At 49.5% G+C, this 26,295-nt stretch overlaps 1 protein-coding gene and 1 non-coding gene across 2 annotated transcripts in view; one reads left to right on the forward strand and one right to left on the reverse strand.

Annotated features, from left to right (window-relative positions):
• The first annotated feature begins 4,626 nt into the window (after positions 1-4,626).
• Positions 4,627-4,759, forward strand: LOC114813500. Its single transcript, XR_003761217.1, has one exon. It is a non-coding gene; the product is annotated as a small nucleolar RNA SNORA7 (small nucleolar RNA).
• An 11,487-nt stretch (positions 4,760-16,246) lies between these two features.
• SLC26A8 (solute carrier family 26 member 8) overlaps positions 16,247-26,295 on the reverse strand; it is a 57,986-nt gene continuing 47,937 nt past the window's right edge. Inside the window, exons 17-20 of the mRNA XM_029068336.2 lie at positions 24,842-25,243; positions 22,709-22,763; positions 20,068-20,252; positions 16,247-16,819 (exon numbers count right to left, since the gene is read on the reverse strand). Coding sequence (XP_028924169.1) covers positions 16,547-16,819; positions 20,068-20,252; positions 22,709-22,763; positions 24,842-25,243 — 915 coding nt within the window. The 3' untranslated portion in view covers positions 16,247-16,546. The remainder of the gene's footprint in view (positions 16,820-20,067; positions 20,253-22,708; positions 22,764-24,841; positions 25,244-26,295) is intronic.

Below are 26,295 nucleotides of genomic sequence, written 5' to 3' on the forward strand. Positions count from 1 at the left end.
ATAGTAAGCGCTTAACAAATACCAACATTTTTTTTTTATTATTGTTCTCCCTGCCTCCTGTCTCTCCCCACTCAAGGCAACTAAATAGAATCGAGGCGGTGTACATTTCATTAACAAAATAAATAGGGTGATGAAAATATATACAGTTGAGCGGACGAGTACAGTGCTGAGGGGATGGGAAGGGAGAGGGGGAGGAGCAGAGGGAAATGGGGGGAAAAGAGGGTTAAGCTGCAGAGAGGTGAAGGGGGGGTGGTAGAGGGAGTAGAGGGAGAAGAGGAGCTCAGTCTGGGAAGGCCTCTTGGAGGAGATGAGTTTTAAGTAGGGTTTTGAAGAGGGGAAGAGAATCAGTTTGGCGGAGGTGAGGAGGGAGGGCGTTCCGGGACCGCGGGAGGACGTGGCCCGGGGGTTGACGGCGGGATAGGCGAGACCGAGGGACGGTGAGGAGGTGGGCGGCAGAGGAGCGGAGTGTGCGGGGTAGGCGGTAGAAAGAGAGAAGGGAGGAGAGGTAGGAAGGGGCAAGGTGGAGAGCCTCGAAGCCTAGAGTGAGGAGTTTTTGTTTGGAGCGGAGGTCGTTAGGCAACCACTGGAGTTGTTTAAGAAGGGGAGTGACATGCCCAGATCGCTTCTGCAGGAAGATGAGCCGGGCAGCGGAGTGAAGAATAGACTGGAGCGGGGCGAGAGAGGAGGAAGGGAGGTCAGAGAGAAGGCTGACACAGTAGTCTAGCCGGGATATAACGAGAGCCCGTAGCAGTAAGGTAGTCGTCTGGGTGGAGAGGAAAGGGCAGATCTTGGCGATATTGTAAAGGTGAGACCGGCAGGTCTCGGTAACAGATAGGATGCGCGGGGTGAACGAGAGAGACGAGTCAAGGAAGACACCGAGATCGCGGTCCCGAGAGACGGGAAGGATGGTCGTGTCATCCACGGTGATAGGGAAGTCTGGGAGAGGACCGGTTTGGGAGGGAAGATGAGGAGCTCAGTCTCGCTCATGTTGAGTTTTAGGTGGCGGACCGACATCCAGGTGGAGACGTCCCGGAGGCAGGAGGAGATGCGAGCCCGAAGGGAGGGGGAGAGGACAGGGGCGGAGATGTAGATCTGCGTGTCATCTGCGTAGAGATGGTAGTCAAAGCCGTGAGAGCGAATGAGTTCACCGAGGGAGTGAGTGTAAATGGAGAACAGAAGAGGGCCGAGAATTGACCCTTGAGGAACTCCAACAGTTAAAGGATGGGAGGGGGAGGAGGCTCCAACGAAGGAGACCGAGAATGACCGGCCAGAGAGGTAAGAGGAGAACCAGGAGAGGACGGAGTCCGTGAAGCCAAGGTGAGATAAGGTATGGAGGAGGAGGGGATGGTCAACAGTGTCAAAGGCAGCAGAGAGGTCAAGGAGGATCAGAATGGAGTAGGAGCCATTGGATTTGGCAAGAAGGAGGTCACGGGTGACCTTAGAGAGAGCAGTCTCGGTAGAGTGGAGGGGACGGAAGCCAGATCGGAGGGGGTCTAGGAGAGAATGGGAGTTAAGGAATACTAAGCATCGATTGTAGAAGACTCGTTCTAGGATTTTGGAAAGGAAGGGTAGTAGGGAGATAGGGCGATAACTGGAGGGGGAAGTGGGGTCAAGAGCGGGTTTTTTTAGGATGGGGGAGACGTGGGCATGTTTGAAGGCAGCGGGGAAGGAGCCATTGGAGATTGAGTGGTTAAAAATAGAAGTTAAGGAAGGTAGGAGGGCAGGAGCGACGGTTTTAATAAGGTGAGAGGGAATGGGGTCCGAGGCGCAGGTGGAGGGGGTGGCACTTGCGAGGAGGGAGGAGATCTCCTCTGAGGATACTGCAGGGAAGGATGGGAAAGTAAGGGAGAGGGTCGGTGGGGGAGAGGGGAGAGGCGGAGGGGTGACTTTGGGGAACTCAGACCTGATCGTGTTGATTTTCGTGAGGAAATAGGTGGCCAGGTCATTGGGGGTGAGAGATGGGGGAGGGGGAGGAACAGGGGGCCTAAGGAGAGAGTTAAAGGTCCGGAACAATCGGCGGGGGTGACGGGCATGGGTGTCGATGAGGGAGGAGAAGAAGTTTTGCCTGGCGGAGGAGAGGGCAGAGTTAAGGTAGGAAAGGATAAATTTGAAGTGTGTGAGGTCGGCTCGGTGCTTGGACTTTCGCCAGCAGCGCTCAGCAGCTCGAGCATAGGAGCGTAGGAGGCGGACGGAGGAGGTGATCCAGGGCTGTGGGTTAGTGGAGCGAGAGCGGCGGAAGGAAAGGGGGGCGAGAGAGTCGAGATGAGTAGAGAGGGTGGAGTTGAGAGCGGAGACCTGATCATCGAGAGTGGGAAGTGAGGACAGGGCGGCAAGGTGAGGAGAGATGCTTGGGAGCACTTGGGAGAATATGATATATCAGATATATTCCCTGCACTCAACAAGCTTAAAGCCTAGAGGTAAATGATCTGCAGCCCAGATCATTTTTCTAAATGAACATTCAATCCACGTTTCTCCACTCCTCAAGAGTCTTCAGTGGTTGCTTATCCACATCCACAGCAGACACTCCTTACCGTTGGCTTTAAAGCACTCAACAGTGGTGGTATTTTTGTTGGTATCTGTTAAGCACTTACTATGTGCAGAGCACTGTTCTAAGTGCTGGGGTAGATACAGGATGATCAGGTTGTCCCACGTAATCCCCATGTTCCAGATGAGGTAACTGAGGTCCAAAGAAGTGAAGTGACTTGCCCACAGTCACACAGCTGCCAACTGGCAGAGCCTGGATTCGAACCCATGACCTCTGACTCCCAAGCCCGGGCTCTTTCCACTGAGCCACACTGCTTCTCAATCAACTTGCCCCCCGCTACCTCACCTCAGGACTCTCCTACAATCCAGTCCACACACTTCTCTAATGTTAACATACTCACTGTACCTCAGTCTCCTCTATCTCACCACTGACCACTTGCCCGCATCCTGTCTCTGCCTAGAACTCCCCACTCCTTCATATCTGACAGACCATCACTCTCCCCACCTTGAAAGCCGTATTCAAACCACATCTCCGAGAAGACTTCCAGGACTAAGCCCTCATTTCCCCTCCTCCCTCTCCCTTCTGAACCGCGTTATCATAATCATTGTGCTATTTCTTAAGTGCTTACAATATGCCAAGCACTGGGAAGTTAAAAGGGTAATTAGATCCTACATGGGGTTCACAGGGTAAGTAGAAGGGAGAACAGGTATTGAATTCCATTTTGCAGATGAGGGAACTGAGGCACAGATAAGTGAAGTGACTTGACCAAAATCTCACAGGAGGTAAATGGTGGAGCAAAGATTAGAAGCCAGGGCCTCTTAACTTCCAGACCCACGCGCTTTCCACTAGGCCATGCTGCTTATTCGATTTGAACCTTTATTCACCCCACCCTCAGCCCTACAGCCCTTCAGTACCTATCCACAGTTTATTTTAATGTCTGTCTCACCCCCTAGACTGTATGCTCCTTGTGGGCAGAGAATGTGTCTGCCAACTCTGTTTTATCGTCCTCTCCCAGGCACTTTAGTACAGTGCTCGGCACACAGAAAGTTCTCATTAAGTACGGTTGATTTTTCTGATTGATAGATTGGGAGAATAAAATAGAGTAGATAAACACGATTCCTTCTCTCCGGGACCTTACAGTCTACTGTGTGCGGTGTACTTTTCTGAGTACTTTGGGGAGAGCGAAAGAGCACTTTTTAAAGAACCAGAACCTCCCTCACCAATTCTCATGACCTTTTAAGGAAGGAGTCAGTTGCTCCAGGGTAAGGGGCAGAGCTGGACTGGGCTCATATCTGGACTTGTCTTCAACATCCCTTCCCACAACTGAGGAAAGTCACCTGTGAGAAGCAGCATGGCCTAGTGGAAAGAGCACAGGCCTGGAAGTGAGGAGGCCTGGTTCTAATCCCAGCTCCACCACTTGTCTGCTGTGTGACCTTGAGCAAGTCACGTAACATCTCTGTTTCTCTGTTTCCCCATCTGTAAAAAAGGAAATTCAATAACTGTTCTCCTGTCCTCTGGAATGTGTCTGCTAATTCTGTTGTACTGTACTCAACCAAGAGCTGAGTACAGTAGTCTGCATGTAATAAAGGCTCAATAACTGCCATTGATTAGACTGTGAGAACCATGGGGGATAGGAACCGGGTCCAATCCGCTTATATTGTATCTACCCCAGTCCTTGGCACATAGTAAATGCTTAAAAAATAACTCAATTGCTATTATAATGAAGAATGACACCGCATCTTTAATGGATACCTGGGTCAGCAATTTCTCATCCAGGCCAAGGCCTGTATATTTATTGAGCCCAGCCTGGGGTTGACCCTCTGCTTCCAGATGGCTTTTTTAGCATTTTGCAAAGTCAGTGGAAGTCAGTGCTATAATAATAATGGTATTTGTTAAGTGCTTACTCTGTGCCAAGCACTGTTCTAAGTGCTGGATAGCAGAGTGCTCCTGGACTCCCTTCCCAGCTCCTCACTTGCTTTTCATTTCCCTGCATCCCACTTCCTCTGCCCTGTGTTGCAGGCATTCAGTCTCAGAATGTAACGCTCACAAAGACCAGGGATAACAATAATAATAATAATAGTATTTACTAAGTGCTTATTGTGTGTAGAGAACTGTTTTAAGCTCTAGGATAGATACAACGTCCCCTCTCAGGGTCGCACCTGGAGAGTTTCCAATACTCTACCAGACTACAGGAGGGAGAGTGAAGCAGAGGCCTACCCATTCCATTCCTAGCTTGGCCAGGGGCTAGCGAGTGGAAGGCAATCTGCTACAAGTCAAAATAATAATGATGGTATTTATTAAGCGCTTACTATGTGCCAAGCACTGTTCTAAGCGCTGGAGGAGATACAAGGTAATCAGGTTGTCCCACGTGGGGCTCACAGTCTTCATCCCCATTTTACAGATGAGAGAACTGAGGCACAGAGAAGTTAAGTGACTTGCCTAAAGTCACGCAGCAGACAAGTGGCAGAGCCAAGATTAGAACCCATGACCTCTGACTCCGAAGCCCAGGCTCTTTCCACCAAGCCACACTGCTTCTCAAAACTCACCAGTGCCGGGCAGCAGCGGCATGGGAGAGAGTCGAGGGCGGAGACTAAAGTTTATTGCGTGGAAGGAGACAACGGTAAACCGCTTCCGTATTTTTACCGAGAAAACTCTATGGATCCGCTACCAGAACGATTGCAGATGGAGGCGGGGTATAATGGGAGAGATGTGACCGTCGGGTCGCTATGGGTCAGAGACGACGCGACAGCATAAGACAACAACAATAGATACAAATCAAATTACATCAAATGTCATCCCTGTCTCTCACTGGGTTCACTCTATGTAGAAAGAACAGGTATTGAATCCCCATTTTGAGTAAACTGAGAGACAGAAGAGAGTGACTTGCCTAAGGTCACCCAGTAGGCAAGAAGAGGAGCTGGGATTGGAATCCAGGTCCTCCGACTCCCAGGCTCATGCTCTGTCCACTAGGCTATGTTGCTTCTTTCAGCCAAGATCTCTTCAGCCCCAAAGGGTTGGGATTATTTTTCCTGGAGAAGAGAAGATCAAAAGGTGAATGAGCTGCCGAAACGGTACCCAAGTGCTGAGGGGCTAAGGATAATAATAATAATAATGGTACTTGTTAAGCGCTTATTATGTGCCAAACACTGTTCTAAGCGCTGGGGTAGATACAGGGTAATCAGATTGTCCAACGTGGGGCTCACAGTCTCAGCCCCCATTAGACAGATGAGGGAACTGAGACATAGAGAAGTTAAGTGGCTTGGCCAAGGTCATCCAGCAGACACGTGGCAGAGCCGGGATTAGAACCCGTGACCCCTGGCTCCCAAACCCATACTCTCACCACTAGGCCATGACGATGGAGAAGGGACACTAAGTCGGGAAAGCCAGCTGCCCTAGGAAGAGTGTGAGGTCCTTTCCCTTCCACCTTCTCCCAGGGTATTTTATGGATAAACCAGGAAATTTGTTCCTGGTGGGGGGACCTTCCATCCCCAGCAACAAGGAACCCCAGCTGCTAAGCCCTAGTGGTACACACAATGAGAAGCAGCATGGCTCAGTGGTAAGAGCCTGGGCTTCAGAGTCAGAGGTCATGGGTTCTAATCCCCGCTCTACCGCTTGTCAGCTGCGTGACTTTGGGCAAGTCACTTCACTTCTCTGTGCCTCAGTGACCTTATCTGTAAAATGGGGATTAAGACTGTGAGCTCCACGTGGGAGAACCTGATCACCTTGTATCCCCCCCAGCGCTTAGAACAGAGCTTTGCTCATAACTTAACAAATATCATTATTAAATTAAATTAAATTAACCCGGCTTTCGGATAACCCTAAAGGGGCCCATTTTAGGACATGAACTGAGGGGATGGATTCCTGGCAAGAATGATTTCAGCCTATCTGTCCTTCCAAATTGAGCCTGGGCAAGGCTGGGGACAGGTTTGGGCAAGGCCCAAACCAAGGCGACCTTGTCCTGGAGCAGCACAGTTCTACAGCAACCCTGTCCTAAAGCAACCTTGTTCTACGTAAGCCCTCTTCTACAGCGGCCCTGTTCTACTGCAACCCATTTCTGGGTGGATTGTTAAACTCTAGACTGTAAGCTCATTGTGGGCAGGAACTGTGTCTGTTTATTATTGTATTGTAATCTCCCAAGTGCTTGGTACTGTGCTCTGCACACGGTGAGTGCTCAATAAATGCAATTGGAAGAATGAACTAATTCCCCCCTCCTAGCCCCACAGCACTTATGTACGTATCTGTAATTTATTTATCTCTATAAATGTCTGTCTCCCCCTCTAGACTGTAAGCTCCTTGTGGGCAGGGAATGTATCTCTTTATTATATTGTACTCTCCCAAGCGCTTAGCACAGAGTAAACACAATAAATAAAATGGAATGAATGAGTGAAGCCAACAATCCAGCTTTACAGCAACCCTGTTCTACGGCAGGGCACAGTGGATAGAGCAAGAGCCCGGGAGTCAGAAGATCATGGATCCTAATCCCAGCTTCACCACTTATAGTGTTGGCATTTGTTAAGCGCTTACTATGTGCTGAGCACTGTTCTAAGTGCTGGGGGAGATACAGGGTAATCAGGTTGTCCCACCTGAGGCGCACAGTCTTAATCCCCATTTTCCAGATGAGGTAACTGAGGCACCGAGAAGTCAAGTGACTTGCCCAAAGTCACACAGCTGACAGATGGCAGAGCCCGGATTAGACCCCATGACCACTGACTTATCTGCTATGTGACCTTGGACAAGTCACTTAACTTCTCTGCTCCTCAGTTCCCTCATTTGTAAAATGGGGGCCGAGACTTTGAGCCCCAAGTAGGTCAAGAACTGTGCCCAACCCAATTTGCTTGTATCCGCCCCAGTGCTTAGTACAGTGTCCGGCCCCCATAATTATTGTTATTATCATAGCAGCCCTGTTGTACAGCTGCCCCGTTCTGCCTGTTCTGCAGCCTGCAGGACTGGCTCTGGAGAACAAGCCTCTGAGGTTTAGGGAACACCCTGAAAGCACATCATGAACGATCCGGCCTCCAGAGCGCCTCCGACCGTAGCGTTCTCATTCCCCCGTCCCCTCTGCCACTGTTCCCACTCCTCAGTGCATGGAATGTGCTAGAGAAGCAGCATGGCGTGCCCTAATGGAAAGAGCCTGGGCAGGGAGTCAGAGGTTGTGGGTTCTAATCCTGGCTCTGCCACTTGTCTGTGCGCCTTGAGCAAATCACTTCACTTCTCTGGGCCTCAGTTACCTCATCTGTAAAATGGTGATTGAGACTGTGAGCACCACGTGGGACAGGGACTATGTCCAACCTGATTAACTTGTATCTACCCCAGCGCTTAGTATAGTGCCTGACACATGGTAAGCGCTTAACAAATAACATTTATTATTATTAATTATCATTATTATTATTACCAAGGGGGCTTCTGGAGACTCTGTGGGTTTTTCGAGTCCTGGGATAACCCCCTTCTCATCCACCAGAACGGAGGTGAAGCCTCAACCTGCAGAAGATAGCAATTCCACACTTACAACAGAGGGAAGGTCGTGACATTTCTTCACCAGAGGCCCTTTTCCAGAGTAGTTACATTTAAACTGCTAAATTGTTCATTCAGTTTAATTTAATCTGTGGTCTTTTTTTTTGTTTTTTCCCTTTTCTCGTTCATTTCAGTTGTTGCCTTTCCTCTGTGGATCCTCCTCCCCGACTCTTAGGTTGTGAGGCCCCTGGGTCTGAATAAACATCCAGTAATTCTATCCGGTGCTTAGAACAGAGCTTCACCACACTGTAAATGCCTAATAAATGTTAGGGGCTGTTATGACCACACCGTGACCAATTCTCAATGATGAGTTTGGCTCTGGCCAGAGACACACACACAGAGTCATATACACACATATAATTACACACATTTGTGTATCTGCAGTCATGTGTATGCATTGCATTGAGGAACAGCATGGCCTCACGTAAAGTGCCCAGGCCTGACAGTCAGAGAAACTGGGTTCTAATCCTTGCTTGATGGGTGACCTTGGACAAGTCCCTTCACTTCGTCCCTCGGTTTCTTCATTCGTAAAATGGGGGTCTGATACCTGTTCTCCCTTCTACTTAGACTGTGAGCCCCACGTGGGAGAGAGACCGCATCCGGCTCCATTAGCTTGCATCTATCTCAGTGCTTAGAACAGTGCATGAAACAGAGAACATGCTAAACAAATTCCACAATTAATTACCACTACATGGACATCCTATACCTTGTAAATTCCTCTGCTAAACTGTAAGCTTGTGGGCAGGGAATGTGGCTACCAACTGTTATATTCCACTCTCCTAAGGGATCGGCATAGTCCTCAGCCATAATTTATTTATTTGCATTAACGTCCGTCTTCGGGACAGAGACCGTATCCGGCTCCATTAGCTGGCATCTATCTCAGTGATTAGAACAGTGCATGAAACAGAGAACATGCTAAACAAATTCCACAATTAATTACCACTATATGGACATCCTAAACATTGTAAATTCCTCTGCTAAACAGTAAGCTTGTGGGCAGGGAATGTGGCTACCAACTGTTATATTCCACTCTCCCAAGTGAGCGGCATAGTCCTCAGTCGTAATTTATTTATTTACGTTAACGTCCGTCTTCCCCTCTAGACTGAAAGCGTGTTGTGGGCAGGGAACGTGCCTACAACTCTGCTGTATTGTACTCTCCCAAGCGCTTAGTACAGTGCTCTGTACACAGTGAGAACTCAATAGATATGATCGAGTGATTGATTGGTAAGGGCTCCACAAATAAATTGGATTGTTTGATCCAGAAATAGAACTACCCACTTCTGTGAGATCTAGGAGACAGCGGGGAGACAAGAGCTGGGGCCCAGCCCAGACCCCGCCCCACCCCTACCCCTTTGTGACACACAGAAGTGAGAGAGAGAGGCTGGAGGGTGTGGTGTGGTCTCTGGGCCTCAACCTCCCACCCCCACCCTCTGGGCTCAGGGAAAGTCCAAGGCTCAGGGAAAGTCCAACAGTCGGGTTCCCAGCTTTCCTCCGCCTCTGTCCCCTATTCAAAGCGACCTGGACGGAGCAGGTCTGGGATGTGGCGTGGAGTAGCGGATAGAGCCCGGGCCTGGGAGTCAGAAGATCCCGAGTTCTAATCCTGCTTCCACCACTTGTCTGCTGGGTGACCTTAGTCAAGTCATTTCACTTCTCTGGGCCTGTTTCCTCATTTGTAATACGGGGATTGAGACTTAGAGCCCCACATGGGACAGGGACTGTGTCCAACCCGATCTGCCTATATCCGCCCCAGCGCTTAGTACAGTGCCTGGCACAGAAAAAGCGCTTAACAAATGCCATTATTATTATTATTAAGGAGATATTCATTCATTCAATAGTATTTATTGAGAGCTTACTATGTGCAGAGCACTGTACTAAGCGCTTGGAATGAACAAGTCGGCAACAGATAGAGACAGTCCCTGCCCTTTGACGGGCTTACAGTCTAATCAGGGGAGACAGGCAGACAAGAACAATGGCAATAAATAGAGTCACGGGGAAGAACATCTCATAAAAACAATGGCAAATAAATAGAATCAGGGTGATGTACATCTTATGAAACAAAATAAATAAAATAAATAGGATGATGAAGATATATGCAGTTGAGCGGACGAGTACAGTGTTGAGGGGGTGGGACGGGATGGGGGAGGAGGAGAGGGAAAGGGGGGAGAAGAGGGTTTAGCTGTGGAGAGGTGAAGGGGGGTGGTAGAGGGAGCAGAGGGAAAAAAGGGGGAATCTCAGTCTGGGAAGGCCTCTTGGAGGAGGTGAGCTTTAAGTAGGGATTTGAAGAGGGGAAGAGAATTAGATTGACGGAGGTGAGGAGGGAGGGCGTTCCAGGACCGCGGGAGGACGTGGCCCAGGGGTGGACGGCGGGATAGGCGAGACCGAGGGACGGTGAGGAGGTGGGTGGCGGAGGAGCGGAGCGTGCGGGCTGAGCGGTAGAAAGAGAGAAGGGAGGAGAGGTAGGAAGGGGCAAGGTGATGGAGAGCCTCGAAGCCTAGAGTGAGGAGTTTTTGTTTGGAACGGAGGTCGATAGGCAACCACTGGAGGTGTTTAAGAAGGGGAGTGACAGGCCCAGATCGTTTCTGCGGGAAGATGAGCCGGGCAGAGGAGTGAAGAATAGACCGGAGCGGGGCGAGAGAGAAGGAAGGGAGATCAGAGAGAAGGCTGACACAGTAGTCTAGCTGGGATATTATGAGAGCCCGTAGCAGTAAGGTAGCCGTTGGGTGGAGAGGAAAGGGCGGATCTTGGCGATATTGTAAAGGTGAGACCGGGAGGTCTTGGTAACGGATCGGATGTGTGGAGTGAACGAGAGAGACGAGTCAAAGATGACACTGAGGTTGCGGGCCTGAGAGACGGGAAGGATGGTCGTACCATCCATGGTGATAGGGAAGTCTGGGAGAGGATCGGGCTTGGGAGGGAAGATGAGGAGCTCAGTCTTGCTCATGTTGAGTTTTAGGTGGCGGGCCGACATCCAGGTGGAGACATCCCGGAGGCGGGAGGAGATGCGAGCCTGAAGGGAGGGGGAGAGGACAGGGGCGGAGATGTAGATCTGCGTGTCATCTGCGTAGAGATGGTAGTCGAAGCCGTGAGAGCGAATGAGTTCACCGAGGGAGTGAGTGTAAATGGAGAACAGAAGAGGTCCGAGAACTGACCCCTGAGGAACTCCAACAGTTAAAGGATGGGAGGGGGAGGAGGCGCCCGCGAAGGAGACCGAGAATGACCGGCCAGAGAGATAAGAGGAGAACCGGGAGAGGACGGAGTCCGTGAAGCCAAGGTGAGATAAGGTGTGGAGGAGGAGGGGTGGACGACAGTGTCAAAGGCAGCTGAGGTCAAGGAGGATATCAGCAGTCTGAAGCAATGGAGGAGGGCAGGGGTCCCCCTAATGAGCACCAACATGGACTCTGGATAGGGCAGTGGCCTGGGAATCAGAGGGACCTTGGCTCAGTGGAAAGAGCACGGGCTGGGGAGTCAATGATCATGGGTTCAAATCCCTGTTCAGTCGCTTGCCGGCTGTGTGACTTTGGGCAAGTCACTTAACTTCTCTGTGCCTCAGTTACCTCATCTGTAAAATGGGGATGAAGACTGGGAGCCCCACGTGGGACAACCTGATCACTTTGTATCCTCGCCAGCGCTTAGTACAGTGTTTTGCACATAGAAAGTGCTTAACAAATGCTATTATTATTATTATTATTATTATTAAGGACCTGGGTTTTAATCCCGGTTTTGCCACTTGTCTTCTTCGTGACCTTAGGCAAATCACTTCACTTTTCTGTGCCTCAATTCCCTCATCTGTAAAATGGGGACTAAGACTTTGAGCCCCATATGGGACAGGGACTGTGTCCAACCTGATAAAACCTGTATCTACCCCAGTGCTTAGAACAGTGCTGGACCTAGAAAGTGTTTAACAAATACCATCATTATTATTATTATTATTATTATTAAGGACATACTTCAGATTCTGGGAATCTCCACAAAGTACCCTTTCAAGTGTTCTAAGATGGTATTTTCTAATGCTACAAAAAGTTTGCCCATTGTTTTTGGATCACAAAGGGGCTTCTGGTATGTCCTCGGGCCATCGCTGTTCATTCTCTTTACTGCAGCTGCCCAGCTGCCCACACAAACAGGCTCATACCCATTTGGACATAACGTCCTCTAGACTGTAAGCTTACTGGTGGGCAGGGAATGCGACTATCAACTCTGTTACACTGTACTCTCCCAAGCACATGATACGGTGCTCAGCACATAGAGCACTATGTGCTAGAGAACATAGAGTGCTTAATAAATAGCACATAGAGTGCTTAATAAATAGCACTGATTGATGTACACACAGAAACACACACAATGATGCCACACAGTTTCACACAACTGTTCCCCTCCCCACCAGGGGCTGCCTTTAAATTCCCTCACGGTTGCCTTGAGGTTAACTCTGGGTGGGAAGGCAAGCTTGGTACCAGGCCGCTTCCATCAGGGGTTGGGGTTTTTGCCCCAGACCAGACTGCCAGCCCCTAAAATAATAATAATATTAACTGTGGTATTTGTTAAGCACTTGCAATGTGCCAGGCACTGTACTAAGTGCTGGGATGGATACAGGCAAACTGGATTGAACACAGTCCCTGTCCCACATGGGGCTCACAGTCTTAATCCCCACTTTACGGATGAGGTAACTGAGGCACGGAGAAGCGAAGCGACTTGCTCAAGGTCACACAGCAGACAAGTGGCAGAGCCATGATTGGAACCCAGGTCCTTCTGACTCCCAGACCTGTGGTCTATCCACTAGGCCCTGCTGCTTCTCACGTCCTAGGCTCTCTGGGGGCACCCTGGAGATCTGCTCAGAAACCCTTATCGTCCTCTGTCAGGTTTAGACTCTCCCAGGCCAGACGGGACCAGTTCTGACCTGAAGTCCAGCTTGAAGCAGACCTGTGTGATCATGGGCAAATCACTTCACTTCTCTGTATCTCAATTACCTCATCTGGAAAACGGGGATTGAGACTGTGAGTCCCAGGGCGGACAGGGACTGTGTTCAACCCAATTTGCCTGTATCCACCCCAGTACTTAGTAAAGTGCTTAACAAATGCCACAGTTATTATTATCGTTATGGGCCCCAAGAGCAGGGTTAACTCCTAGCCAGCAACCTGAGGGCTGCCTATTAACCTTCACATGAAGCAAAAGCTCCTCACTATTGGCTTCAAAGCTCTCCATCATTTTGCCCCCTCCTACTTCACCTCCCTTCTCTCCTTCTCCAGCCTAGCCCACACACTCCGCTCCTCTGCCGCTCCCCTCCTCTCTGTGCCTCCTTCTCGCCTGTCCCGCCGTCAACCCCCGGCCCCTGCCCTACCTCTGTCCTGGAACGCCCTCCCTCCTCACATCCGCCAAACTAGCTCTCTTCCCCCCTTCAAAGCCCTCCTGAGAGCTCACCTCCTCCAGGAGGCCTTCCCAGACTGACCCCCCCCCTTTTCCTCTGCTCCTCCTCCCCTCCCCATCGCCCCGACTCCCTCCCTCTGCTCTACCCCCTTCCCTGCCCCACAGCACTTGTGTATATTTGTACATATTTACTATTCTATTTATTTTATTCCTGATGTGTATATATCTCTAATTCTATGTATCCATTTTGATGCTATTGATGCCTGTCTACTTGCTTTGTTTTGTTGTCTGTATCCCCCTTCTAGCCTGTGAGCCCGTTGTTGGGTAGGGATTGTCTCTGTTGCCGAATTGTACTTTCCAAGCACTTACTACAGTGCTCTTCACCCAGTAAGCGCTCAATAAGTATGATTGAATGAATGGGAGAGGAAGAGGTGGGTAACTGTAAGCAGTAGAGGGCTCCCTGCCCCTTGGTTTGGCCTCCAGCTGTGTTGGTCCAGTGGGCTATTTGAGTTGTCGATTCTTCCTTCCATCTGTAAAATGGGGGGCTCGGTGCCTGTTCTCCCTCCTACTCAGACTGTGAGCCCCAGGTAGAATAGGAACTGCTTCCGACCTGATTGACTTGTATCTACTCCAGTGCTTAGAACAGTGCTTGACACGTCAAAAGCATTTAACAAATAGCATCATCATAATAATAAAGTGACAGAAGGGCAGCTGGTGGTTGGGAGGGCATAAGTGCTGAGGGGGTAGCTGAGTAGAAGAAAAATTCAGCGGGCAAAGCCTCCCTGAAGGAGGAGGTCTAGCAGCTTTGAATAAAGAGGGTGTTCCATGCAGGAAAAAGGGTACGAGCAATGAGCAGGAGATTTCAAAACAAGTTGAGGTGAACAGGCTAGGTAGCAAGAAACAAAAGGTGTGAGCTGGGGTGTAATGGAAGACAAGAGTGGTCGAATAAGATCACCTTCCTGGTCAAATCACCTTTACAGCTCCCTTAGCACTCATTTAGAAAACTATTTGGTACTGAATTATTGACTGCTTCACTTTTTTTAATGGTATTTGTTAAGTGCTTAGTATGTGCCAGCCTCTGTACTAAGCACTGGGCTAGATGCAAGCTAATCAAGTCGGACGCAGTCCCTGCCCCACATAGGGCTCACAATCTTAATCCCCATTCTACAGATGAGATAACTGAGGCCCAGAAAAGTGAAGTGACTTGCCCAAGGTCGCACAACAGACAAGTGGCAGAGCTGGGATTAGAACCAGGGTCCTTCTGACTCCCAGGTCCGGGCTCTATCCGCCAAGCCACATGACCTGCTTGGCAGTCCCTCTTCTTCCAACAGCACCGGGAGGCTACCTCACCTACCGAGCCCGGGTACTGTCCACTCTTCTTTTTTCTGTCCTTATATCCCTCCCACGGCCAGGACCATCTCCCGGGATGCCAGCCCATCTGGGCAGAGAGGCACCAAGTTTAAGTCGGCCTGCCCGTGATTAGGGTTCAGGGTTGGGTGAGCAACTGCTCTTCCCCTCCTTCTGCCTCGTGCAGCAGCAGCAGTACCCACCCCCCGGCAGGGAGAAGGCCTTTTAGGACATGGTGCTAAGAGCTAACCGGAGAGTTTCTGACAGAAACAGGGAGACAGCAACGGCCCATCTCTTGAAAACCCCGCCTCTGCCCGTCGTCAGAGAGTAAAAGGTAGTGCTGACCTCCTCACTGTGCCTCTATCTCACCTGACTTGTCACGGACCCCTAGCCCAAGTCCTATCTCTGGCCCGGAATGCCCTCCCTCCTCTAATCTCCACTCTCTCCTGCTTCAAAACCTTATTGAAGGCCTATCTCCTCCAAGAGGTCTTCCCAGATTAAACCCCGCTTTTCCTCATCTCCCACTCCCATCTGTGTCACCCTGACTCACTTTCTTTGCTCTTCCCCTCTTCCAGCCCCAAAGCACTTATGTCCATTTCTGTTGTTTTATTTATCCCTTTGCTCTTCCCCACTCCCAGCCCCAAAGCATTTATGTACATATCTGTCATTTTATTTATTTGTATTGATGTCTGCCTCCCCCACTCTGGACTGTGAACTCGTTGTGGACAGGGTATGTCATTGTTTATTGTTATATTGTACTTTCCCAAGCCGTTAGTAATAATAATAATGATGGGATTTGTACAGTGCTCTGCACACAGTATGCGCTCAATAAATATGATTGATTGATTGAAAAGAGAAGGAGAAAAAAAAGAGAGAGGTGTTTAAGAGCAGAACTTCCACTTTTTAACCCTCCCCCATTCCCGCTCCCAGACCAAGGAAGACCACTGCTCACTTAACTTCTAGACTCTAGTCCCTCTATTTTTTTTAATGGTATTTGTTAAGTGCTTACTATGTTCCAGGCACTGTTCTAAGCGCTGGGGAAAATACAAGCTAATCAGGTTGGACGCAGTCCATGTTCCACAAGGGGCTCACAGTCGTAATCCCCATTTTACAGATGAGGTAACTGAGGTACAGAGAAATGAAGTGACGTGTCCAAGGTCACACAGCAGCAGAGTTGGGTTTAGAACCCAGGTCCTTCTGAATCCCAGGCCCGTGCTCTATCCACTAGGCTATGCTGCTTCTCAAACTGTTTCTCGCGACTGCAAGCTTGCCCCTCAAAACAGTAACCTCGTGTGGGCAGGGAATGTGTCCGTTATTCCGTTATATTGTACTCTCCCAAATGTTTAGAATAGTGCTCTGCACACAGTTAGCGCTCAGTAAATACAACTGACTCACCTGTAATGGTCCTGCCTAACACCGTACCCACTGCATCACCCCCCGCCACCCATGCATCTTCCTCCCTGGCACTGCTTTGGGCTGGAGGAGCAGGCAGGGAGAAGAGCATCAGGAAGAACACAGAATCCCTTTGCAGAAACAGACACCCTCTTGTCAGTATAAGTTGAGAGAATTTATTTGGATTGATGTGAAAGAGGCTGGCACGAAAGGGAGCGATCGTGTCCAGTGCCGTCCGTGAGGATCGCCATTGCCTAGGGGAGAGGCTTGGAGACCCAGGGAGGATGGGACTGTCAGCCGCGTCCATTTGGGCTGCTTCTTCCAGCCTCGGCTGACTAACGGAAGCAGGCAGCAGAGCCGGAGGGCAAGCCCCGGGCATCGACAGATGGACGTGTTCCAGAATTGTGGCCCCCTCTGTCGGGAGTGTCGGCCGACAGGATCCGTCGAGGAACTTTAGGACTTTTTCATTTGATTCCAGTTCCTTTCCCACAGGGCCCTCGAGGGGTCGATCAGGGAGGAGCACACGTCAGCACGAGAATAGAGCCGCCTCTCCTCTGGCCTAGCCGGGGTCTGAGGCTGAGGTGGCGGCGCCGGTAACTTGGGCTCCGGCTCCGGCTCCAGCTCCAGCTCCAGATCAGGCTCTTCCTTGAACTCCAGGAAGCTGGAGATGGGCTCTTTCTGTTCACGTTCCAAAGAGGAGTCCAGGTCCAGCTTCAGATGTTCCGACTGAAATGCACACGAAGGGGAGCCTTAGAGGATAGGTCTCAAGGCTCAGGACTATCAGTGGGTGTTCTCATTTAAGCTCTCCTTCCCTCCAATCCCCACCTTGAGATTCAATCAATCAATCGATCAGCTGTATTTATTGAGCGTTTACTGGGTGCAGAGGCCTAGACTGAGTGCTCGGGAGAGTACAACATCACAGAGTTGGTGGACGTGTTCCCTGACCACCGGAGCTTACAGTCGAGACGGGGAGACCGACGTTAATTGAAAGACAGAAATTAGGGATATGGATATAAGTGCCGTGCAATGGGGGGGGGGGTGGGGTGATTAAATGAAGCGAAAATAAATGTAAAACCGACGCAGAAGGGAGTGGCAGAAGAGGAAATAAGGGCTTAGTCAGGGAAGACCTCTTGGAAGAGATGTGCCTTCACTGAGGCTGTGAAGGTGGGAAGAGCGATTGCCTTCCAGGCCAGGGTAGGACGAGGGCGAGAGGTCGGCAGCGAGATAGACAAGATCAGTGTACAGAGAGTAGGTTGGCATCAGAAGAGTTAAGTGTGCAGACTAGGTTGTAGTAGGAGGTAGGTAGGAGCGAGGTGACTGTGGGACATGAACTGTCATAGCATCCGAAGCAGCATGGCTTAGTGGAAAGAGCCCGGGCTTTGGATTCAGAGGTCAGGGGTTTGAATCCCCTCTCTGCCACTTGTCAGCTGTGTGACTGTGGGCAAGTCACTTAACTTCTCGGTGCCTCAGTTACCTCACCTGTAAAATGGGGATTAACTGTGAGCCTCATGTGGGACAACCTGATCTATCCCAGTGCTTAGAACAGTGCTCTGCAAATAGTAAGTGCTTAACAAATACCGACATTATTATTATCAATCAATCGTTGGTGTTTTTTGAGCACTTACTGGGTGCAGAGCCCTGGACTGAGTGCTTGTAAATCATAAGTTAAAAATTATTTACTTATATTAATGTCTGTCTCGCCCCCTAGACCGTAAGATCATTGTGGGCACGGCATGTGTCTACCAACTCTGTTGAACTGTCTTCTCCCAAGTGCTTAGTACAGTGCTCTTCACCAATAAGTGCTCAACAAATACCATTGATGGTGGTAGTCGGGAGAGCAAAACCTTTGTGAAAAGGTTTATTTGAGGAGAAGTAAACTCCCTGAAACATTTCTTGCTTGGCACTGCACCTAAGGATCTGGTCACTCACATCTTCAGACTTTCCCTTTCCCAAGTGCTTAGTACAGTGCTCTGCACACAATAAGCTCTCAATAAATACAATTGGATGAATGAATGAACAGTCACGAAAGAAGTGTAGAGCCCTGGGATCTAGCCTGAGTTCAACAGGCGTGGAATGCATTGCAAAGGTGATTAAACTTTAAGACCCTTGGTAACCTCTAGGCCCTCAGCTGGATGGAGAAGCAGCATGGGCTAGTGGTAAGAGTATGGGCACGGGAGTCAGAAGGACCATTTGTTTTCTGTGTGACCTTGAGCAAGTCATTTTACATCTCTGTTACCAGTTTCCTCATCTGTAAAATGTCAATTCCATGCCTGTTCTCTCTCCTACTTAAAACTGTGAGTCCCATGTGGGACCGGGACTGTGCCTATCCTGATGAACTTGTATCTACCCCAGCGCTTAGAACAGTTTTTTATTCATAGTAAGCAGTCAACGAATATAATAACAATAATAGTAATGATGATAATTATAATACTAAGGTCTCAAATCCTCGAAAAGGCCTTCCCCAATGAAACCCTCTTTTCTCCAACTCCCTCTCCCTTCAGGGAAGGTCTTTTGGAGGAGATGTGCCTTCAGTAAGGCTTTGAAGGAGGTGAGAGTAATTGTCTGTAGGATTTGAGGAAGGAGGGCGTGCCAGGCCAGAGGCAGGACGTGGGCGAGGTGTCGGCAGCGAGATAGGTGAGATAGAGGCACAGTGAGAAGGTTGGCATGAGAGGAGTGAAGTGTGCAGGCCGGGTCGTAGTAGGAGAGTAGCGAAGTGAGATAGGAGGGGGTGAGGTGAGATAGGAGGGGGCAAGGTGATGGACTGCTTTAAAGCCAATGGTAAGGAGTTTTTGTCTGATGTAGAGGTGGATGGGCAACCACTGGAGTTCTTTGAAGAGTGGGATGACATGCGCTGAATGTTTTTACAGAAAAATGATCCAGGCAGCAGAGTGAAGTATGGATTGGAGTTAGGAAAGACTGGAGGCTGGGTAGACAGCAAGGAGGCTGATGCAATCATCCAGGTGGGAGAGGATGAATAATTGTATTAAACATGGTAACAGTTTGGATGTAAAGGAAAGAGTGGATTTTAGCAATGTTGTGAAGGTGGGACCGACAGGATTTAGTGATGGATTGAATATGTGGGTTGAATGACAGAGAGGAGTCAAGGATAACACCAAGTTATGAACTGGTGAGAGCGGGAGGATGGTGGTGCCTTATACAGTGATGGGAAAGTCAGGGGGAGGACAGGGGTTGGGTGGGAAGAAAAGGACTTCTGTTTTAGATATATAAAACTGGAGGTGATGGGTGGACATCCAATTAGAGTTTTCTTGAAGGCAAGAGGAGTTGCTAAACTGCAGAGAGGGAGAGAGATCAGGGCTGGAGATGCGGATTTGGGTATCATCCGCATAGAGGTGGAAGTTGAAGCCATGGGAGCAAATGAGTTCTTCAAGGACGTGCGTGTAGATGGAGAATAGATGGGGACCCAGAACTGATCCTTCAGGGACCCCCACAGTTAGGAGGTGGGAGGCAGAGGAGGAGCCTGCGAAGGAGACTGAGAATGAATGGCCAGAGAGATGAGAGGAGAACCAGGAGAGGACAGACTCATTGAAGCCAAGGTTGGATAATGTTTCCAGGAGAAGGAGGTGGTCCACGGTGTCAAAGGCATCTGAGAGGTCAAGGAGGATTAGGATGGAGTAGAGGCCGTCGGATGTGGCAAGAAGGAAACCTTTGAGAGAGCGGTTTTTGTGGAGTGATGGGGACGGAAGTTCGATTGAAGGGGGTCAAGGAGAGTACTGGGGGAGAGGAATTTGAGACAATGGGTGTAGATTACTCGATCAAAGAGTTTGGAGAGGGACGGTTGGAGGGAGATGGGGCCATAACTGGAGGGAGCCATGGATCGAGGAAAGGTTTTTTTTAGAAGGGGAAGCATAGGCATGTTTGAAAGCAGTGGGGAAGAAGCCATTTCATCCTATGATCCTTTGCTGCATCCTCCTCTCCCCTGTCCCAGGGCCCTTGGAGCTATAAGGATGTCTGACCTGCTCCTCTTCTGGGTATGTTTCCTGCACGATCTCAGAGGATTCCTCCAGACTGACTTCAGAGATCTTTGAGTACCTCCGGGCTACGGCGAACAGCACCGCGTCGTGAAGGCTGAGGAAGAGCTGGGCCTTGGAGATGCCACTGTCGAAGAAGTCGTTCCTCTCAAAGGACCTGACCACAGAAGCTGTAATGCAAACCCCGGGCAAAATCCTGTCACGGGAGCGGCCGAACACCCAAGACGGCGGAAGCCGCTAATAGGAACCAAGTGAAGTACACTCTAAGTGCTTAGTACAGTGCTCGGCACATAGTAAGCGCTCAATAAATACTGTCGAATGAATGAATGGAGGGAGGAGCAGGAAGTGGCCCCATATGAGAATGTGGATTTACCTGGGCCGATCCAGGAAAAGGAGGAAAAGCTTCCCCCGCGAAACCCCGAACGCTGTCATGGGGGGCTCACTCTCCATCAGAGCAGAAAGGAGATTAAGAAACAATTAATCAATCAGTCAGATTTATTGAGGGCTTACTGTGTGCAGAGCACTGTACTGAACGCTTGGGAGAGTACAATATAACAGAGTTGGTAGAAACAGTCCCTGCCTACAGCGATTTTATAGGCTAGAGGAGGGGGCAGACATTAATACGAATAAATGAATTATGGATATAAATGTAAGGTCTGTGGGGATGAGGCAGGGATGAATAAAGCATGGCTCAGTGGAAAGAGCCCGGGCTTGGGAGTCAGAGGTCATCGGTTCTAATCCCGGCTCTGCCACTTGTCAGTTGTGTGACTCTGGGCAAGTCACTTAACTTCTCTGTGCCTCAGTTACCTCATCTATAAAATGGGGATTAAAACTTTGAGCCCCAAGTGGGACAACCTGATTACCCTGTATTTACCCCAGCGCTTAGAACAGTGCTCTGCACATAGTAAGCGCTTAACAAATACCAGCATTATTATTATTATTATAAAGGGAGCAAATCAGGGCTACGCAGAAGGGAGAGGGAGACGAGAAAAGGAGGGTTTAGTTGGAGAAGGCCTCTTGTAGATGGGGCCTTCAATAAGGCTTTGAACGTGGGGAGAGCAATTGTCTGCAGGATATGAAGAGGGAGGACATTCCAGGCCAGAGGCAGGATAATAATAATAATGTTGGTATTTGTTAAGCGCTTACTCTGTGCAGAGCACTGTTCTAAGCACTGGGGTAGATACAGGGTAATCAGGTCGTCTCACATGAGCCTCACAGTCTTCATCCCCATTTTACAGATGAGGTAACTGAGGCCCAAAGAAGTTAAGTGACTTGCCCAGAGTCACACAGCTGACAAGTGGCAGAGTTGGGATTCAAATCCATGACCTCCAATTCCCAAGCCCAGGCTCTTTCCACTGGGCCACGGCGAGAGGTTGGCGGAGAGATAGAAAGAACCATTCAGCTCCTCAGTGGCGGGGACCCTCTGTCAACTGGCAAGAGCCAGTGAAAAGAAGAAGAAAATGTTGGAGGAACATCTGCACAGTTCCTAAGGACTGAGCTGAGAGATGAGGACGGTGTCGCCAACTCTATCAGCATCACAGCTCTCTCTTTGGAATGTGGCTTCTGGGACCGGGACTTTTCAAATCGAAACAGCTGTCAGTGGGTAAACTCAATTCATTCATTCTTTCAATCATATTTATTGAGTGCTTACTATGTGCAGAGCACTGTACTAAGCGCTTGGAATGGACAAATGGGCAACAGATGGAGACAATCCCTGCCCAATGACTCAGTGAGGGCAGGGAATGTGTCTATCAGCTCTGTTTGGTTGTACTCTCCCAATCAACTAGTACAGTGCTCTGCACACAGGAAGTGATCAATAAATGTGATTGATTGATGGATTGGGTCCTTGATGTCTTTCCCCTCCCCCAGACTGTAAGCACATTGTGGGCAGGGAACGTCTGTGTTTACTGTCATACTGTACTTTCCCAAGCACTTAGTACAGTGCTCTGCACACAGTAAGCAGCGTGGCTCAGTGGAAGGAGCCCGGGCTTAGGAGTCAGAGGTCATGGGTTCGAATCCCGGCTCCGCCGCTTGTCAGCTGTGGGACTGTAGGCAAGTCACTTCACTTCTCTGTGCCTCAGTTACCTCATCTGTAAAATGGGGATTAAGATTGAGAGCCTCACGTGGAACAACCTGATGACCCTGTATCTACCCCAGCGCTTAGAACAGTGCTCTGCACATAGTAAGCGCTTAACAAATACCAACATTATTATTAATAAATTACACTGAATGAATGATTGAATGAATTTCTCGTATTATTAGATTATGCGCTCCTTGAAGGTCGGGAGGTCTAATGGCAGCCTAGCCCAGGAATGAGAATCGGGAGGCCCGGGTTCTGGTCCCGGTGCCACTACTAGCCTACCGTGTGATCTTAGGTAAGTCATTTGACTGTTCTGTGCCTCAGTTTCCTCATCAGTAAAATGGATATAAACCAACCTCTTTCCCTTCTCCCATTCATTGAGTGGGACAAAGAGTGCTATCTGATTATCTGATCATTACAGCGGTGGGCACGTAGTCAGGGCTTCAAAATACTATCATTCGCATTCTCAGTAACTCCTCCAAGGCACGGTTCAATGCTACCCGTACTGGTAAGGGCTTAACGAGTGCTTGATTCGTCGATACTTACGGTGACAGCCTGAAATCAGCACCAGCACATCAATGTTGTGGAAGGCGTTGCAGATCTGTGGAGATAGAGCTAAAATTAACGATGTTCGACTCCATGTGTTCTCTGGGGGCTCCAGAAAGGAGGCTCCTGACTGGTTCCGCCCTCCCAGACCCCTGCCGATCAAACAACTGACTGGTACCGTGTATCCTGGGGAGGAAGTATGGTTTAGTGGGAGGACCTTGTCTCTGGGTGTCGGAGGACCCGGGTTCAAGTCCCGCCTCTGCTGCCTGTCTTCTATGTGGCCTTGGGCAAGCCACTTAACCTCCCCTGCCTCAGTTTCCCCATCTATAAAACAGAGATAATGAAGCAGCAGTGGTTTAGTGGAAGGAGCCCGGGCCTGGGAGTCAGCGGTCGTGGGTTTTAAACCCGGGTCCACCGCTTGTCTGCTGTGTGACCTTGGGCAAGTCACTTCACTTCTCTGTGCCTCAGTTACCTCACCTGCAAACTGGGAAATGAGACTGTGAGCCCCACGTGGGACAACCTCATTACCTTGTATTTACCCCAGCGCTTAGAACTGTGCTTGGCACATAATAAGCGCTTAACAAATACCATAAAAAAGTGGCAGAGCTAGGATTAGAACCGATGACCTCTGGTTCCCAAGCCCGTGCTCTTGCCACTAAGCCATGCTGCTTCTACTGTGTGCCAGGCACTGTACTATGCACTGGAGTAGATACAAGCTAATCAGTTTGGACACAGTCCATATCCCACGTGGTGCTCACAGTCTTAATCCCCATTTTATAGATGAGGAAACCAAGGTCCAGAAAAGGTAAGTGACTTATCCAAGATCACAAGGCAAGACAAGTGGCAGAGCCGGGATTAGAACCCAGGTCCTCTGACTCTCAGCCCCACATTCTATCCGCTAGGCCTCTCTACTTCTTCAGGTGCAACAAATACTGAGTTCGGCTTCAGATTAGCCCATATTGGGTCATTAGATCTTGGTAGCCACTTCAACTTGGGTCAGTACTTATCTCACTAATTCTCAAAATTGGGTCACCAAACCCTAAGACCCAGCGAGACTAGATAATAATAATAATAATAATGTTGGTATTTGTTAAGCGCTTACTATGTGCCGAGCACTGTTCTAAGCGCTGGGGTAGACACAGGGGAAGCAGGTTGTCCCACGTGGGGCTCACAGTCTTAATCCCCATTTTACAGATGAGGGAACTGAGGCACAGAGAAGTTAAGTGACTTGCCCACAGTCACACAGCTGACAGGTGGCAGAGCTGGGATTCGAACTCATGAGCCCTGACTCCAAAGCCCGTGCTCTTTCCACTGCGCCACGCTGCTTCTCTAAAGTGAAGTGACTTGCCCACAGGCACACAGCTGACAAGTGGCAGAGGCAGGATTCGAACCCACGACCTCGGACTTCCAAGTCGGGCTCTTTCCATTGAGCCACGCCTGAAGAAGCAGACCCAGCTAAAATCTGCTTCCTTTCGACCCGGGAGAAGTGGGGAACTGAGATTCAACGCCGGCTAAATGGCAAAGCATCGGCCGGTTAGGGGACCAAACCGTGTTTTCAAGTTCCAGTGTGGATATTGTTCAAAATGGGAAGTGAAAGGTTTCCTGAGTTGCTGAGCCCAGTCAGCTGAGGTCAGTTGGGATTTTCATTTCATGGTTCAGATTTTTAATTTGGGGAGAAGGCAACTAATGCACTGTGATTACCTGCTCTCTTCCAGTGACCTACTGATAAGAAAAAGAAACTCCTTTTACTCATCCCCCTCCCAGCCCCACAATACTCATGTCTCTATCTGTAATTTTTTTTAAATGAATGTCCATCTCCCCCTCTAGACTGTAAGCTCCTTGTGAGCAGGGAGTGTGTCTGTTAATTTTTATATTGTACTCTTCCAAGCTCTGCACACAGTAAGTGCTCAGTAAATTCATTCATTCATTCGATCATACTTATTGAGGGCTTACTGAATGCAAAGCACTGTACTGGGCGCTTGGGAGAGTATAATATAACAATAAACAGTATCTCCGTATCTCTGGACCCCTGGCTACCCAAGGGCAGAAACTAAATATAGCTCAGAACAAGCAAGACTCTTACCTCAGAGCAGGCTGGGGATAGAACTGTGGATACCTCAAGTCAGGACTCACCTGTCTAAGTGTCTTGGAAGCTTGGAGGTCCACAAAATGCACCATGGAGAAATCTAGGATGATGGTGTGGATATTTGGCATGTAAGAATCCTCCGAATATTCCTGGGTCCCCTTGGAAACACACTTACTATCATGGGAGTTGAACGCTTGGTTATCGGAGGGAGTCTCTTCAGAGGTCAAGCCAGATTGGGAGGAGGGAATCCAAATTCTCTCAACCTCCTCTTTCTGCGGAACCGGAGCCCTTGAAGACCTGGGTAAAGGTAAGTTTCCTGGACCCGGCGTATGGCTCTCGGACCGAGGCCAGCTCGGAGTTCCGCTTTCATATCGGGAGCAGTGGACCAGGTTGATGGAAGACGATGAGTCCGTTTGACTCCTATTCTTCAGCCTCTCCGTAAAAGAAATCTGGGGCGATACAGAGTTATGGCATGCTCGATTATTTTTTTCAAACACATTGGTTTCTGTTTTCCTGAAAGGGATGGAAAAAAGCCCCCGCTCTTTCTGATATCCTGGATGCAGGTACTATCGAGGGAGCTCGGTGCCTTCGATTAGAGATTAGAGAAGCAGCATGGCTCAGTGGAAAGAGCCCGGGCTTGGGAGTCAGAGGACGTGGGTTCTAATCCCAGCTCTGCCACTGGTCTGCTGTGTGACCTTGGGCACGCCACTTAACTTCTCTGTGTCTCATTTACCTCATCTGTAAAATGGGGGTTAATTAATTCATTCATTCAATAGTATTTATTGAGCGCTTACTATGTGCAGAGCACTGTACTAAGCACTTGGAATGTACAATTCAGCTCAGCAACAGATAGAGACCATCCCTGCCTAATGACGGGCTCACAGTCTAAACAGGGGAGACAGACAGCAAAGCAAAAGAGAGCAAAACAAAACATCATCAAGATAAATAGAATCAAGGTGATATACACCTCATTAACAAAATAAATAGGGTAATAAATAATATAAACAAATGAACACAGTGCTGAGGGGAGAGGAAGGGGGAAGAGCGGGGAGGGGGGAGGGCAGGGAAAGAGGAGCAGAAGGAAAGGGGAGCTCAGTCTGGGAAGGCCCCTTGGAGGAGGTGAGCTCTCAGTAGGGCTTTGAAGAGGGGAAGAGAGTTAGTTTGGCAGAGGTGAGGAAGGAGGGCGTTCCGGGACAGCGGGAGGATGTGGGCCAGAGGTCGACGGCGGGATAGGCGAGAACGGGGGGACGGTGAGGAGGTGGGCGGCAGAGGAGCGGAGTGTGCGGGGTGGGCAGTAGAGAGAAGGGAGGTGAGGTAGGAGGGGACAAGGTGATGGAGAGCTCTGAAGCTCAGAGTGAGGAGTTTTTGTTTTGTGCGGAGGTTGATAGGCAACCACTGGAGGTTTTTGAGGAGAGGAGTGACATGCCCAGAGTGTTTCTGTAGGACTGTGAGCCCCACATAATAATAATAATAACAATGTTGGTATTTGTTAAGCGCTTAC

This window comes from Ornithorhynchus anatinus, chromosome 7, assembly GCF_004115215.2.
Source record: "Ornithorhynchus anatinus isolate Pmale09 chromosome 7, mOrnAna1.pri.v4, whole genome shotgun sequence".
Classification (NCBI taxonomy): Eukaryota; Metazoa; Chordata; class Mammalia; order Monotremata; family Ornithorhynchidae; genus Ornithorhynchus; species Ornithorhynchus anatinus.